The 14,026-nt window shown below is 44.2% G+C and overlaps 1 protein-coding gene across 2 annotated transcripts in view; it reads left to right on the top strand.

The window, feature by feature from the left end:
• PTGIR (prostaglandin I2 receptor) overlaps positions 1-14,026 on the top strand; it is an 83,772-nt gene that overhangs the window by 29,309 nt on the left and 40,437 nt on the right. Inside the window, exon 2 of one of the 2 annotated variants that reach the window (XM_030220043.1) lies at positions 2,197-2,284. The exons of the other annotated variant lie outside the window; for it this stretch is intronic. Within the exon in view, the coding sequence (XP_030075903.1) occupies positions 2,197-2,284 (88 nt within the window). The remainder of the gene's footprint in view (positions 1-2,196; positions 2,285-14,026) is intronic. 2 annotated transcript variants of the gene reach the window in all.

The following is a 14,026-nucleotide window of genomic DNA, read 5'->3' as shown; positions in this document are numbered from 1 at the left end:
TGACATATTATAATCATCAAAAAATTACAACAAAATATTTTCTTTTCTACCTTTTTTGTCTGGACATTTTATTTTTCTAATTAGGGTGGTCTTGGTCTCTCTTTTTGATCTCTTAAGTCATTTTCCAGGATTTCCTTTCAATTTCCATTTCTGTTCTCCCTTCCTTTATGATCTTTCCCTTTTATCTTTTTTATTTCCTATTTCTCTCTTCTTTGCTTCTTTATCCACTCATAGTGAGACTTCACTTTTTTATCCCCCCTTCAATCCTCATTCTCCCTTTTGTCACCTCTCGCCTCCTATGAGCTTTCCAATTCCCACTCTCATCCCCTCCCCTGGCCGCCCACCTCTGCCTCTCACTTCTTCCCAGACTCCTATTCTCCCTCGGCTTTCATTCACCCTTTTGCTTCCTATTTCCACCCCTGAATTCACTCCCTTTCTGTCCCTCATCTACCTGCTTCTGAATCTCATCCTATCACAAGTCCAACTCTTTCCCTATCACTCATCCCATGCTGGCCTTCAGCAAATTTTCTCTGTCTCTTACCCCCTTGCTAACCTTCCAATCCCCCTCTTTCACCTCCTTCCTAGCTCTCTACCGTTCTGAAAACGTTTCATATCACTAGCCCATCTAATATTGCCTACAGAATCCCTTGCACTCATTCCTCAAGTCCTTTCTCTCCCTCATCTTTGAGCATGCACACTCTTTCATAACCATTCTACATCCCATCTCTGAGTTCCTACCTAATCCCTGAGTCTTTGCTCCTCCCCCTCCTCCTCCTCCTCCCCCTCCCCCCCTCCCCCCAGATCCCCTCTCCAGAGCTTCTACTTTGTTCATTCTACCTTCTAGGTCCTCTCCCATTCCACATACGTCACACGGTCTCTTTCTTCCTCCACTGTTTTTCAGTTTTTATCCTCTCTCCCTGATCGTTTCCCTCCACCTTCAATCTAGGTCCTCTGTCCTTCCCTCTTCATCAACATCCACCCTATACAGGACACTCTTGCCATTTTCCTTGTCCTCTTTATCCCTGTTACGAGTGTTCTCTTTCCTTCTCCCTCCCTTCATGTAACATTCCCCATCTCTCCCTTCCCACTCTCTTTTTGTTTCACCAATCTCACACGTGGTCTGTCCTCCACCCAGTCCCCAGAAAGCTGTCCCATCCATACCCATCCTTTATTGCCCCCCCCCCCGACTTACTCTTTCCCTGATATCCAGTTCAGCCTATCCTTCTCTTCACACTTCATTCCTTGCCATGTCTCATTCTGCCTTATTTTATTTCATGATTGGTCTCCTCACCACTCCCTTTCTGAGTCACCCACACAGTAACCAAGCTCCCACTTTCCTTTTTCCCTCCAGTTGCTGAATTCCCACATTTCTATCCCCAGGTACCCAATACTGAAACTCCTGCTCTTACTTCCCTCTTATAAGATGATTTCCAGCTCTTCTCCTTCCGAAAAATATTAAATCCCCCAGTTGGCCAGTTTCTTTCTATCTCATTCCAAAATTCTTGCTCTTCCACTCCCCAAAGGTTTCTTACTTCAACACTGGCCCAGAACTTCAAAGATGTGTTCCTGAGTCCTGCTGCTGTCAGAGCCTCCCTCACTCACCTCCTGGGCTCCTGACATGCTTCTCCATCAGCTAGCACTGCTCTGTCTTCTACTGCCTGATCTGAATCACACAGTGCATGTGTATTTCAAAAGGAAGATTTGACTCTGAAGTATATGGGAGAGAAAAGGGCAATGTCAGAAGGCAAGAAAGGCAAATTAGATGCATTGGGCTGCCAGGACAGAGCTATAGAGGAAGGGAAATCAAAACTGAGGCAGCAAAGAGGGTACATGCCTTTTGTACAGGGGTGCTTGCCACCACGTAATAATGCCTATGGCACCAAAGTCCAGCCCAATCATCCTTCACAGCCACAGTGGGTCAGGATGCCAACAATGGAGTGGAGGAATGGCCTAGTGGTTAGGGTGGTGGACTTTGGTCCTGGGGAACTGAGGAACTGAGTTCAGTTCCCACTTCAGGCATAGGCAGCTCCTTGTGACTCTGGGCAAGTCACTTAAACCTCCATTGCCCCATGTAAGCCGCATTGAGCCTGCCATGAATGGGAAAGGGCGGGGTACAAATGTAACAAAAAAAATACCATTACATAGAAGAAGAGCTGAGCCAGTCCTGGTTTTACACCTATTATTCCTATATTACAGGTCTCTGAGCTCTCACAGAAACACCAATGGAGTCCCTGTGCTGCATGTCTCAGAGTTCTCTTAGAGACCCCCACCCCTTTTACTTCAGGTAAGAGTTCTTGGAGACCTCCCAACCCTGGCCCCTACACTGTTGGTCCCTGAGCTCTCCTAGAGACCCCATAACAGGTGAGGTAGAAAAAACATGCTTATTCTATACTTTGTTGCCTTCCACTCAACCACTTCCTAACACAGTCAGAGGGCTGGAATAAACTGCCCAAGGGTTAAGGAAGAGTCATAGAAACATAGAAAATGAAGGCCTAGCCAGTCTGCTCACGCATACCATCTACTATCCCTTCCTCTCCTTTAGAGATCATATGTTCTTGTCTTGAATTCAGATACAATCTTTGTCTCCAGCACCTCCAACTAGAGGCCATTTCACAAATTCACCACCCTTTTTATGAAGAAGTATTTCCTTAGGTTACTCCATCATTCTAGAGCTTCCTTTCAATTGAAAGAGATTCACCTCCTGAACATTTATGCCACTGAGATATTTCAATTTCTCTTTCATGTCTCCCCTCTTTTGCCTTTCTTCCAAAGTATACATGTTCAGATCTTTAAGACTATTGACCATTTTAGTAGGTGCCCTCTGGTCTGATACTGTCCTGTTTATATCTTTGGGAAGGTGCGGTCTCCAGAACTGTACACAGTACTCTAAATGAGGTCTCACCAGAGATTTGTACAGAGGAACCCAAACTATTGCTACATGATGCAAGGTTCCACATTAGGAGTTGCCACCCAGGAAAAGGATTTAGGTGTCATCGTTGATGATATGTTGAAATCTTCTGCTCAGTGTGTAGTGGTGGCTAGGAAACAAATAGAATGTTAGGAATTATTAGGAAAGGAATGGAAAACAAAAATTAGAATATTATAATGCCTTTGTATTGCTCAATGGTTTGACCTCACCAAAAAATACTATGTGCAATTCTGGTCACCACATCTCAAAAAAGATATAGTGGCATTAGAAAAGGTATAGAGAAGGGCGACAAAATTGATAAAGGCGATGGGACGACTTCCCTATGAGGAAAGGCTAAAACAGCTAGGGCACATCAGCTTGGAGAAGAGACAGCTGAGGGGAGATATGATAGAGGTCTATCGAATACTGAGTGGAGTGGAACGGGTAAACGTGAATTGCTTGTTTACTCATTCCAAAAATACTAGGACATGGAGGCACGTAACAAAGCTACTAAGTAGTGAATTTAAAACAAACAAGAAAATATTTCTTTACTCAATTTGTAATTAAACTTTGGACTTCATTGCCAGAGAATGTGGTAAAAGCACTTAGCTTAGCAGGGTTTTAAAAAGGTTTGGATAATTTTCAAAAAGAAAAGTCCATAAGATGGACTTGGGAAAATCTACTTATTTCTAGGATAAGCAGTGTAAAGTCTGTTTTATTGTTCTGGGATTGGCCACTGTTGAAAACAGGATACTGGGCTTGATGGACCTTTAGTCTGTCCCTGTATGGCAACGCTTATGTTCTTATCTCCTATCTCTGAACACTCATGCTCCTCCCATTCTCTGTTCTGTAAGGCGTACCTTTGTATCAGTCCATGGTGTGACCACACCTCAAATATTGTGTTCAATTCTGGTTGCCGCATCTCAAAAAAGATATGGTGGAATTGGAAAAGGTAGTGTAACAAAGAGAGGGAACTAAGCACAAGCAAAGTCCAAGCAAAAAAAAAACAGCACAAAGGGCCTTTAAAAACAAAAGGGACACAAAACTTATATTGAAAACCTTTTAATAAGTACATAAGTACATAAGTAATGCCACACTGAGAAAAGACCAAGGGTCCATCGAGCCCAGCATCCTGTCCACGACAGCGGCCAGTCCAGGCCAAGGGCACCTGGCAAGCTTCCCAAACGTGAAAACATTCTATACATGTTATTCCTGGAATTGTGGATTTTTCCCAAGTCCATTTAGTAGTGGTTTATGGACTTGTCTTTTAGAAAACCGTCTAACCCCTTTTAAAACTCTGCTAAGCTAACCACCTTCACCACGTTCTCCGGCAACGAATTCCAGAGTTTAATTATGCGTTGGGTGAAGAAAGATTTTCTCCGATTTGTTTTAAATTTACTACACTGTAGTTTCTTCACATGCCCCCGAGTCCTAGTATTTTTGGAAAGCGTGAACAGACGCTTGACATCCACCTGTTCCACTCCACTCATTATTTTATATACCTCTATCATGTCTCCCCTCAGCCGTCTCTTCTCCAAATTTTGATTGAAGGGAGACTCAACACGGGCCGTGTTTCGGTGCTACCGCACCTGCGTCAGGGGTCTACATAGAACACAATATAATAAACATTCAAAATATTAAAAATTGCTGACATAATCAACTTGGTATATACATATAGATACAAGCATATGTATAAAAATATAACTAGAAAGGAACCAAAAAAACATTTAAAAAATATATAATTATTTAAAAAAAAAATATATATATATATATATATATACAAGCCTATAAAATTTAGATGCACTCATCAAATAATAATGCAATATTATGCATAAAAACGTGTGTATATAATTTATTTATTTATTTATTTATAGTACATTTCTACCCCACATTTTCCCACACAATATTTGAAAAATAGTTAAAAAATGAATTTATATATATATATACACACATACACATACATATATATATACATCGCTGTAACAGAGAAGAAATACAATTGGTGTTACAAAGGAATAAGAGAAGATAAGAGGATCAGGTTATGCAGCTATACAGTGAGACATTCTGGATAAAGAAGTGTAAGGGGTTGTGTTCTAGTCATTATTGGTTCTCGTGGTAAGCTTTGTTAAAGAGATAGGTTTTCAAAGCTTTGCGGAAGCTATTTAGTTCGTTGATCGTTTTCAAGTGAGTTGGTAATGCATTCCACATTTTCGTGCTCATGTAGGAGAAGCTGGACATATGTGTTAGTTTGTATTTGACCCCTTTACAGCTGGGGAAGTGTAGGTTAAGAAAGGTGCAAGAGGAGCGTTTAGCATTTCTGGGTGGAAGGTCCACGAGATCTAGCATGTAGGTCAGGGCGTCTCCATGAATGGTTTTATGAACAATTGTGCATATCTTGAACGTGGTGCATTCTTTCAGTGGGAGCCAGTGTAGGTTCTTTCTTAGGGGTTTTGCACTTTCATATTCCGAATATGAGTCTGGCTGCAGTATTCTGGGCTGTTTGGAGTTTCTTGATGATCTGTTCTTTACAGCCAGCTTAGAGTGAGTTGCAGTAGTCCAGGTGGCTTAGTACCAGGGATCAGTGCCGTAGCGAGGGCTAATGGCACCCGGGGCGGCCGCTGCGCATCCCCCCAGGTGCAGCACAGCGCGACCCCCCCCCCCCCCTGTGGCGCCCCCCCCCCCCCCCGGACTGCATTCTTACCTGCGGGAGGGCCGATCCACCCCGAGTGCACGTCACTCGGAGCTGCTTTGGCCCCGCTGGTTCCCTGCTCTCTCTGCCCCGGAACAGGAAGTAACCTGTTCCGGGGCAGAGAGAGGAGAGAACCAGCGGGGCTGGCACCCCCCGAGCGCGTGCACCCAGGGCGGACCGCCCCTCCCGCCCCCCCTTCCTACGCCACTGCCAGGGATTGTATCAGGTTTTGAAAGATGGCCCTTGGGAAGAAAGGTTTTATTCTTTTGAGTTTCCACATGGAATGGAACATCTTCTTCGTTGTATTCTTCACGTGGTTTTCGAGTGTGAGATTTCGGTCAATGGTGACTCCCAGGATTTTCAGATTGTTTGAGATGGGGAGGGAGAAGTTAGGGGTGGTTATGGTGGTGAATTTATTTGTATTGTGTTGTGATGTGAGTATCAGACATTGTGTTTTCTGCATTGAGTTTTAGCTGGAATGCATCCACCCAGGAGTGCATGATTTGGAAGCTTTGGTTGATTTCATTGGTAATTTCCTTTAGGTCTTGTTTGAATGGGATGTAGATCGTGACATCATCTGCATATATGTATGGGTTAAGGTTTTGATTGTCTAATAGCTTGGCTAGTGGTATCATCATTAGGTTAAAGAGGGTAGGTGAGAGGGGGGGATCCTTGGGGGACTCCGCATTCAGGTATCCATGGGTTTGATATCATCATATTAGTTGTTACTTGGTATGATCTTGTTGTCAGGAATCCTCTAAACCACTTAAGAAAATTACCTCCAACTCCAAAGAATTCCAGGATATGTAGTAGTATTCCGTGGTTGACCATGTCGAAGGCACTGGACATATCAAATTGTAGGAGAAGTATGTTATTGCCAGTTGCAATTGTTTATTTAAATTTATTCATTAGGGTAACTAGTACTGTTTCTGTGCTATAGTTCGATCGAAATCCTGATTGAGATTCGTGCAAGATTGAGTGTTTATTTAGGTGGTCAGTGAGTTGTTTCGTCACTGCACCTTCCACAAGTTTGGTCATTAACAGGATACATGCTACCCGGCGATAGTTGGTTAGGTCATTTGTACTTTTCTTCATGTCTTTAGGTAGTGGAGTAAGTAAAATGTTTCCTTTATCCTTTGGGAAAAGACCATTTTGTAGCATGTAATTCAAGTGACTCGTGAAGTCTGTTATAAATTGTTGGGGGGCGCTTCTTATCAGGTTACAAGGACAGATGTCTAGCTTGCAGTGCAATCTGGCGTATCTTTTGAGTAATTGGGAGATATTTTTGATCAATAGAGCGTCAAAGTTGGTCCATAATCAGTCTGCTGGGTATTCCCCATGTATTGGGTCTAGACACTCAATGAGGTTTGGATAATCAATTGTGAGAAAACATTAATATCAAAAGACATTAGTGTATTTAAAATTTAGAACCTTAGCCATAATAAAGTAAAAAGGCATTTATCAACATAATGTGAAATGTATTATTGATTAAAAAATTTTTATGCAAAAAAATTATTATTAAATGGAAAAGAAAACAAAAACTCACCACACCAATGACAGGAAGGCTTATACAGACAAATTCAGAACATCTGTTGACTTTCAAAGTTGTCTATAAATGTATTCCTTTTCATTAAAAAATATATATATATGGTTACATGTAATGCTTACCAAGATGGTATACAAAAAAGTAAGGTTCATTTAAAGGTGCTTAAAAAAATTATGAACTTATGAAATAAAATGTTCAATGGTATGAAAAAACGAAAGTGCCAAAAATAAGCACAAATTCAAGAGCTAGATTAAGCAATATAGATAGCACATATAAATGTGAAACTGGTGTTATGTAAAAAGTACAAAAATAAAAACCAAATCTAGCTAAACAAAAACGGTAATAGGTTTAAATAAAACGATTTGAAATTACATGTGTAAAAATTGAAAGAAGAATAATGACTATATTGCCATTGTATCAAATTAAAAGTCACAAACGTGCTTAAAAATATATATATATTTTTTAATATATATTTTTTAATGTTTTTTTTGTTCCTTTCTAGTTATATTTTAATACATATGCTTGTATCTATATGTATATTATATTGTGTTCTATGTAGACCCCTGACGCAGATGCGGTAGCACCAAAACACGGCCCGTGTCGGGTCTCCCTTCAATCAAAATTTGATCATTAAAAGGTTTTCAATATAAGTTTTGTGTCCCTTTTGTTTTTAAAGGCCCTTTGTGCTGTTTTTTGTTTTTTCTTGGAATTGGAAAAGGTACAGAGAAGGGCAACGAAAATGATAAAGGGAATGGGACGACTTCCCTATGAGGAAAGGCTGAAGCGTCTAGGGCTCTTCAGCTTGGAGAAGAGACGGCTAAGGGGAGATATGATAGAGGTCTATAAAATAATGAGTGGAGTGGAACGGGTAGACGTGAATCATTTACTCTTTCCAAAAATACTAGGACTAGGGGGTATGTGATGAAGCTACAAAATAGTAAATTTAATATGAATCTGAGAAAATGTTTCTTCACTCAACGTGATACCTAACATTCTATTTGCTTTCTTAGCCGCAACAGCACACTGAGCAGAAGGTTTCAACGTATCATCAACGACGACTCCTAGATCCCTTTCTTGGTCTGTGACTCCTAATGTGGAACCTTGCATGATGTAGCTATAATTCAGGTTCCTCTTTCCCACATGCATCACTTTGCACTTGCTCACATTAAACGTCATCTGCCATTTAGACGCCCAGTCTCCCAGTCTCGTATGGTCCTCTTGTAATTCTACACAATCCTCCCGCGATTTAACGACTTTGAATAACTTTGTGTCGTCAGCAAATTTAATTACCTCACTAGTTACCCCCATCTCTAGGTCATTTATAAATATGTCCCTCTTAGCCTTCCTTATCAGTGCTTTGCATTTGACTTCACATTCCTTATGCTGTTTCTTAATATTTTCAGTCAGTTCCTTCTTCCATTTTCTGAAGGATTTTCTTTTAGCTCTAATAGCTACCTTCACCTCACTTTTTAACCATGCTGGCTGTCGTTTGGTCTTCTGTCCTCCTTTTTTAATAGGTGGAATCATAGGAGCCAACTTTTCAAAATGATTGGGGGTGCTGAAATTTATTTTTTTTTTACAGGCAGTGTCCCCCCCCCCCCCCCCCCATACCTTAAAATTATATCTACTGCAGTCTTCACCTGGGCAGTGGCATATTTCAATCACTGTACTATAGGTTAACAAATACAAATAAAACAGAAAGTAGAAAATATGATATCATTTTAGTGGACTAAATACATTTTTCAATTAGCTTTCAAAGGCCAAAACCTCGTTCCTCAGGTCAGGACAGTATACTGCTGTTATGGTATTCTGTTCTGACACAAGAAAGGAGGGTTTGGTCTCCAAACATTAGTCAAAAATGTATTAAAATTAGTCCAGTAAACATTACTTCCATTTTCTGTATTTATTAACACAGCTACCACACTACTTTATCCTAAACTAAAAATAAAATTCATTTTTTCCTACCTTTGTGGTCTGGCCGTTTACTGTTTCTAATTGTGTTGGTCCCAGTCTCTTGTTTCTTCTTTCCTCAATCTTTAACTTTCCCCCCTTTCCATCCATCGTCTACCCCCTCTCTCCCCCTTTTCCTTCCAGCATCTGCCCCCTCTCTTCCCCCTTTCCATCCAGTATCTGCCCCCTCTCTCTCTCCTTTCCATCCTTCATCTGCCCCCTCTCTTCCCTCTTTCCATCCGGCGTCTATTTTCTCCATTCATGTGTAGTTTTTCTCCTCATCTCTGTCAGTATGCATCTCCTTCCTCTTTCTTCACTCTCCTCCATCCATATGCAACTCCTTCCTCTCTCTTCCCTCTCCTCCATCCATGTCCACCATTTTTCTTCTCTCCGCCCCTCCATCCATGTTCATCTCACTTCCTCTCTTCCCTCCCCGCCATCCATGTCCAGCATTTTCCCTCTCTCCCCTCCATCCATGTGCATCTCCTCCTGTCTTCCCTCCCCTTCATCCATGTCCATCATTTCTCCTGCCCTCCCCTGCATCCATGTACAGCAACTTTCATCTCTCCCCTGCCCTCCCATCCATCCATGTTCAGCAACTCTCCTCTCTCCCCTGCCCTCCCCTGCATCCATGTTCAGCAACTCTCCTCTCTCCCCTGCATCCATGTTCAGCAACTCTCCTCTCTCCCCTGCCCTCCCCTGCATCCATTTCCAGCAACTCACCTCTCTCCCCTGCCCTCTCCTGCATCTATGTCCAGCAACTCCCCTGCCCTCCCCTGTATCCATGTACAGCAAGTCTCCTCTCTCCCCTGCCCTCCCCTGTATCCATGTTCAGCAAGTCTCCTCTCCCCCCTGCCCTCCCCTGTATCCATGTTCAGCAACTCTCTTCTCTCCCCTGCCCCCTGCCCTCCCCTGTATCCATGTTCAGCAACTCTCCTCTCTCCCCTGCCCCATGCCCTCCCCTGTATCCATGTTCAGCAAGTCTCCTCTCTCCCCTGCCCTCCCCTGCATCCATGTTCAGCAACTCTCCTCTCTCCCCTGCATCCATTTTCAGCAACTCTCCTCTCTCCCCTGCCCTCCCCTGTATCCATGTTCAGCAACTCTCCTCTGTCCCCTGCCCTCCCCTGTACCCATATTCAGCAACTCTCCTCTCTCCCCTGCCCTCCCCTGTACTCATGTTCAGCAACTCTCCTCTCTCCCCTATCCCCTGCCCTCCCCTGTATCCATGTTCAGCAACTCTCCTCTCTCCCCTGTCCCCTGCCCTCCCCTGTATCCATGTTCAGCAACTCTCCTCTCTCCCCTGCCCCCTGCCCAGCATCAATGTTCAGCGATTTCTTCCCTGCCCTACCTCTTAAAACTAATTTTACCTGACTGAACGAAAGAAGCAGCCGGCTCCGTCTTCACCTTTCTTCTTCCCTCAGTCTCAGCTATGGTCCCGCCCTCATTTCCTGTTTACGCAAGGGCAGGAGCACAGCTGAGAGGGAAGAAGAAAGGTGAAGACGGAGCATGTACTCTGCTTCTTTCACTGCCGTTCAGTCACCTAAAATTAGTTTTAAGTGCTGGCTGAGCGGCAGGAAAGCAAGGAGGGCAGGTTTGAAAATATTGGGGGTGCTTGAGCACCCACAGCACCCACGGAGTCGGCGCCTATGGGTGGAATATATTTGGCCTGGGCTTCCAGGATGGTGTTTTTGAACAGCATCCATGCCTGATGTAAATTTTTGACCCTTGCAGCTGCTCCTCTAATTATTTTTTTCACTGTTCTCATTTTATTTATTTACTAGCCGTTATGCCCGTTAAAACGGGCGAGATTTCCAGCTACCCTCCTCTCCAGGTCGCCGCCACCCCTCCCCCCCCCCCCCACGATGTTGCCGGCCCAGGCCCTCTCTTCGATTCAACTTACAGCGCCGAAACTGCAGCAGGCAGATCAGCTGAGCTGCCATCGGCCTTCCTTCTCTGCCTGTGTCCCGCCCTCTTGTGACGTAACGTCGGTGAGGGCAGGACAGAGGCAGGGAAGGAAGGCCTATGGCAGCTCAGCTGATCTGCCTGCTGCGTTTTTGGCGCTGTAAGTTGAATTGCGAAGAGAGGGCCTGGGTGGAGAGGGGGCAGCGGCAGTGACTCCGGTTGGGGGGGGAGCGGTAGCGACCTTGGCGGTTCCCTCCCTCCCTCCCCTTCGCGCAGTTTCCCTCTCTGTCCCACCCCGTCATCACTTATTGACGCGGGGGCGGGACAGAGAGGAAAAGTTTGTACTGCGCATTTGCGGGTGAGTACGGTCACTCGCAATTTATATGTTTATTTAGATTTTGCTCACACCTTTTTCAGTAGTAGCTTAAGGTGAGTTACATTCAAGTACACTGGATATTTCTCTGTCCCAGGAGGGCTCACAATCTAAGTTTGTACCTGAGGTAATGGAGGGTTAAGTGACTTGCCCAAGATCATAAGGAGCAGCAGTGGGGTTTGAACCGGCCACCTCTGGATTGCAAGACCAGTGCTCTAACCACTAGGCCACTCCTCCACTCATAGTCTCCTTTTTTAAAGTTAAATGCTAACGTATTTGACTTCCTATGTATACTTCAAAGCTAATATCAAATCCGATCATATTATGATCACTGTTATCAAGCGGCCCCAGCACCATTACCTCCCACACCAGATCATGCGCTCCACTAAGGACAGAAATAAAACTTTTTATATTGAACATGTATTTGTTTACAAAGGTGAGAGCAAACCCATAAACTAGGAGGTAAAAAAGGGTGAACAAATGTACAAAACAAATAAACGCATTCTTGAACATTGTTTTTAGTATATCTGTCAATGAAACTTACTATTGAGAGAGAGGCTGCCACACAGGGGAGGTACAGGAGGGTGTTCTGGTTCCTGTGGTCCTGCCTGTGATGTTCTGTGGTCATGCCTGTGATTTAAAAAAAAAAGGAAAGTTTGAAATTGACATAACCGTGCATTAAAGAATATAAACTATCGAGACACGTGCACGGGACACAATCACACGAGATACTTACTCGGAAAAGAAGGCCCGGGAGACCATGGGAAATGGGGGGGATTTGCCTTGTAGAGGCTGCAAGAAAAAAAACATTCGATGTCTCACTACATCAGGAGGGATAGTGAGGAGAATGCACAGTATGCCACTGCCGAAATAAAAAACAGGTATTAACAGAAGAAGCACCAGAGATTACTACGTACTTTGAAGAGGAGGAGTCCAGGAATAAACACCATGACTGATGGGAGAAAAGGAAAGGCCGTGGGAGGTACACTTGCCGTCCAGGCTGTAATAATGTAGGGGGAAAAAAGAACACACACATTAGATGAACACATGCTAACAGAGAGGATATAGAATATGAGACTGTGGAAAAGAAATATGTAGGGAATACATAAGGAGAATATACCATCTGCATTGCGGGAACTGATGATGGCGGAGTCATCCCGCAACAGCTCAAGCCTCATCCCCCTGATCTCCTGACGGAGATCCAGAAACATCTGCTGTTGCTGCTGGGAATATGTTCACATTATATTGCACAGATCGCTCAAATGGGCGTTGGTCTTCTCCAATTGGGAGTTGGTCTTCTCCAATGCATTGCCCACCACATTCTGCACCTGCGCACATATGGCATCTGTGGAATGCTGGACATGCTGCACACGCTCTGCCACTTTTTCAAGCTGAGTGTTTATGCCCTCATTCCACTTGCCCTGCATCTCCCACTACTGGCGACGATACTCCCATTCCTCCACTGGGGGTGTACGAGGACGGTCCATGGGCAACTGCATAGCAAAAGATAGGGGGGTGACATGACCATTGAGGTTGTGACATCTACGAGGTCAAGTGTCACAGTTTCCTCGTCCTCCCCATCCTCTCCTCCCTGTGTAGGCGTCATCAACCATACACCTACCAAATAAAAAGGCAAGTACTTAAACACAGAAACACAAACATACACACAAACAACGCCGATGTCCTATCTTTCTGCAACACACAATAACACGTCTGTACTCACGTGCTTCTTCTTCTTTCTCATGTTGTCTGGCACATGGTGTTGCAGGCCCTGCTGACCATGTAAAAGTGCCCACAACCGGATGTACACCTACCCCCCCCCCCCCCACCCAAAAAAAAAAAAAATTAGAGACCAGCCTGTCAACAAACGTTTGCTGAGCCCATGGTACAACCGGACCTCGAATTGTGTTCAATTCTGGTCGCCGCATCTCAAAAAAGATATAGTGGAATTAAAAAAGGTGCAGAGAAGGGCGACCAAAATTGATAAATGGGATGGGACGACTTCCCTATGAGGAAAGGCTAAAGTGGCTAGGGCTCTTCAGCTTGGAGAAAAGGCGGCTGAGGGGAGATATGATAGAGGTCTATAAATCATGAGTGGAGGTGACCGGGAAGATGTGAAGCATCTGTTCACGCTTTCAAAAAAAACAATGCGATCAAGCAGTACAAAATGTCTGGACATTTTTCTGATATTTGTAGGGTATTTGTGACTTGGATTGGCCACAGGATGCCAGGCAGTCCCTGCCTGTGAGGATTGAACAAACAAGTTTGGACACAACTAGCACCTGAGGGTCACGTTTTCAAAACAGGAACTAGGTTTGTGAGCCCTTGGGCTACTGCCAAGGAGCAGCAGTGGCAGGCAAAGCCACCCCACACCGGAGACTAGGCAGAACAGGATTGGAACCCCAGACTGGAATTTCAACAGAGGCAAACAAGCAGGAAAGCAGAGCAGGCACACTTAAACTTCACCTGCGCTTGGCCGCTTTTCACCAGGAGTTGAGCCCCTGGCTGCAGGTGGCCGGCAGGACTTACTGGGCAAGGCAGGACTGGATACCCACTAGGCTGAACCAGGACTGAGGGTCAGAGGGGAAAGAAACATATTGGGACAGCAGGGCAAGGAAGGGATAAGCTAAAGGACAGGACTGAAAGCTGCAAGCAGCC

This window comes from Microcaecilia unicolor, chromosome 11, assembly GCF_901765095.1.
Source record: "Microcaecilia unicolor chromosome 11, aMicUni1.1, whole genome shotgun sequence".
NCBI lineage: Eukaryota > Metazoa > Chordata > Amphibia > Gymnophiona > Siphonopidae > Microcaecilia > Microcaecilia unicolor.
The sequence above is the reverse complement of the archived record's forward strand: the minus strand, read 5'-3'. Positions and strand labels throughout refer to the sequence as shown.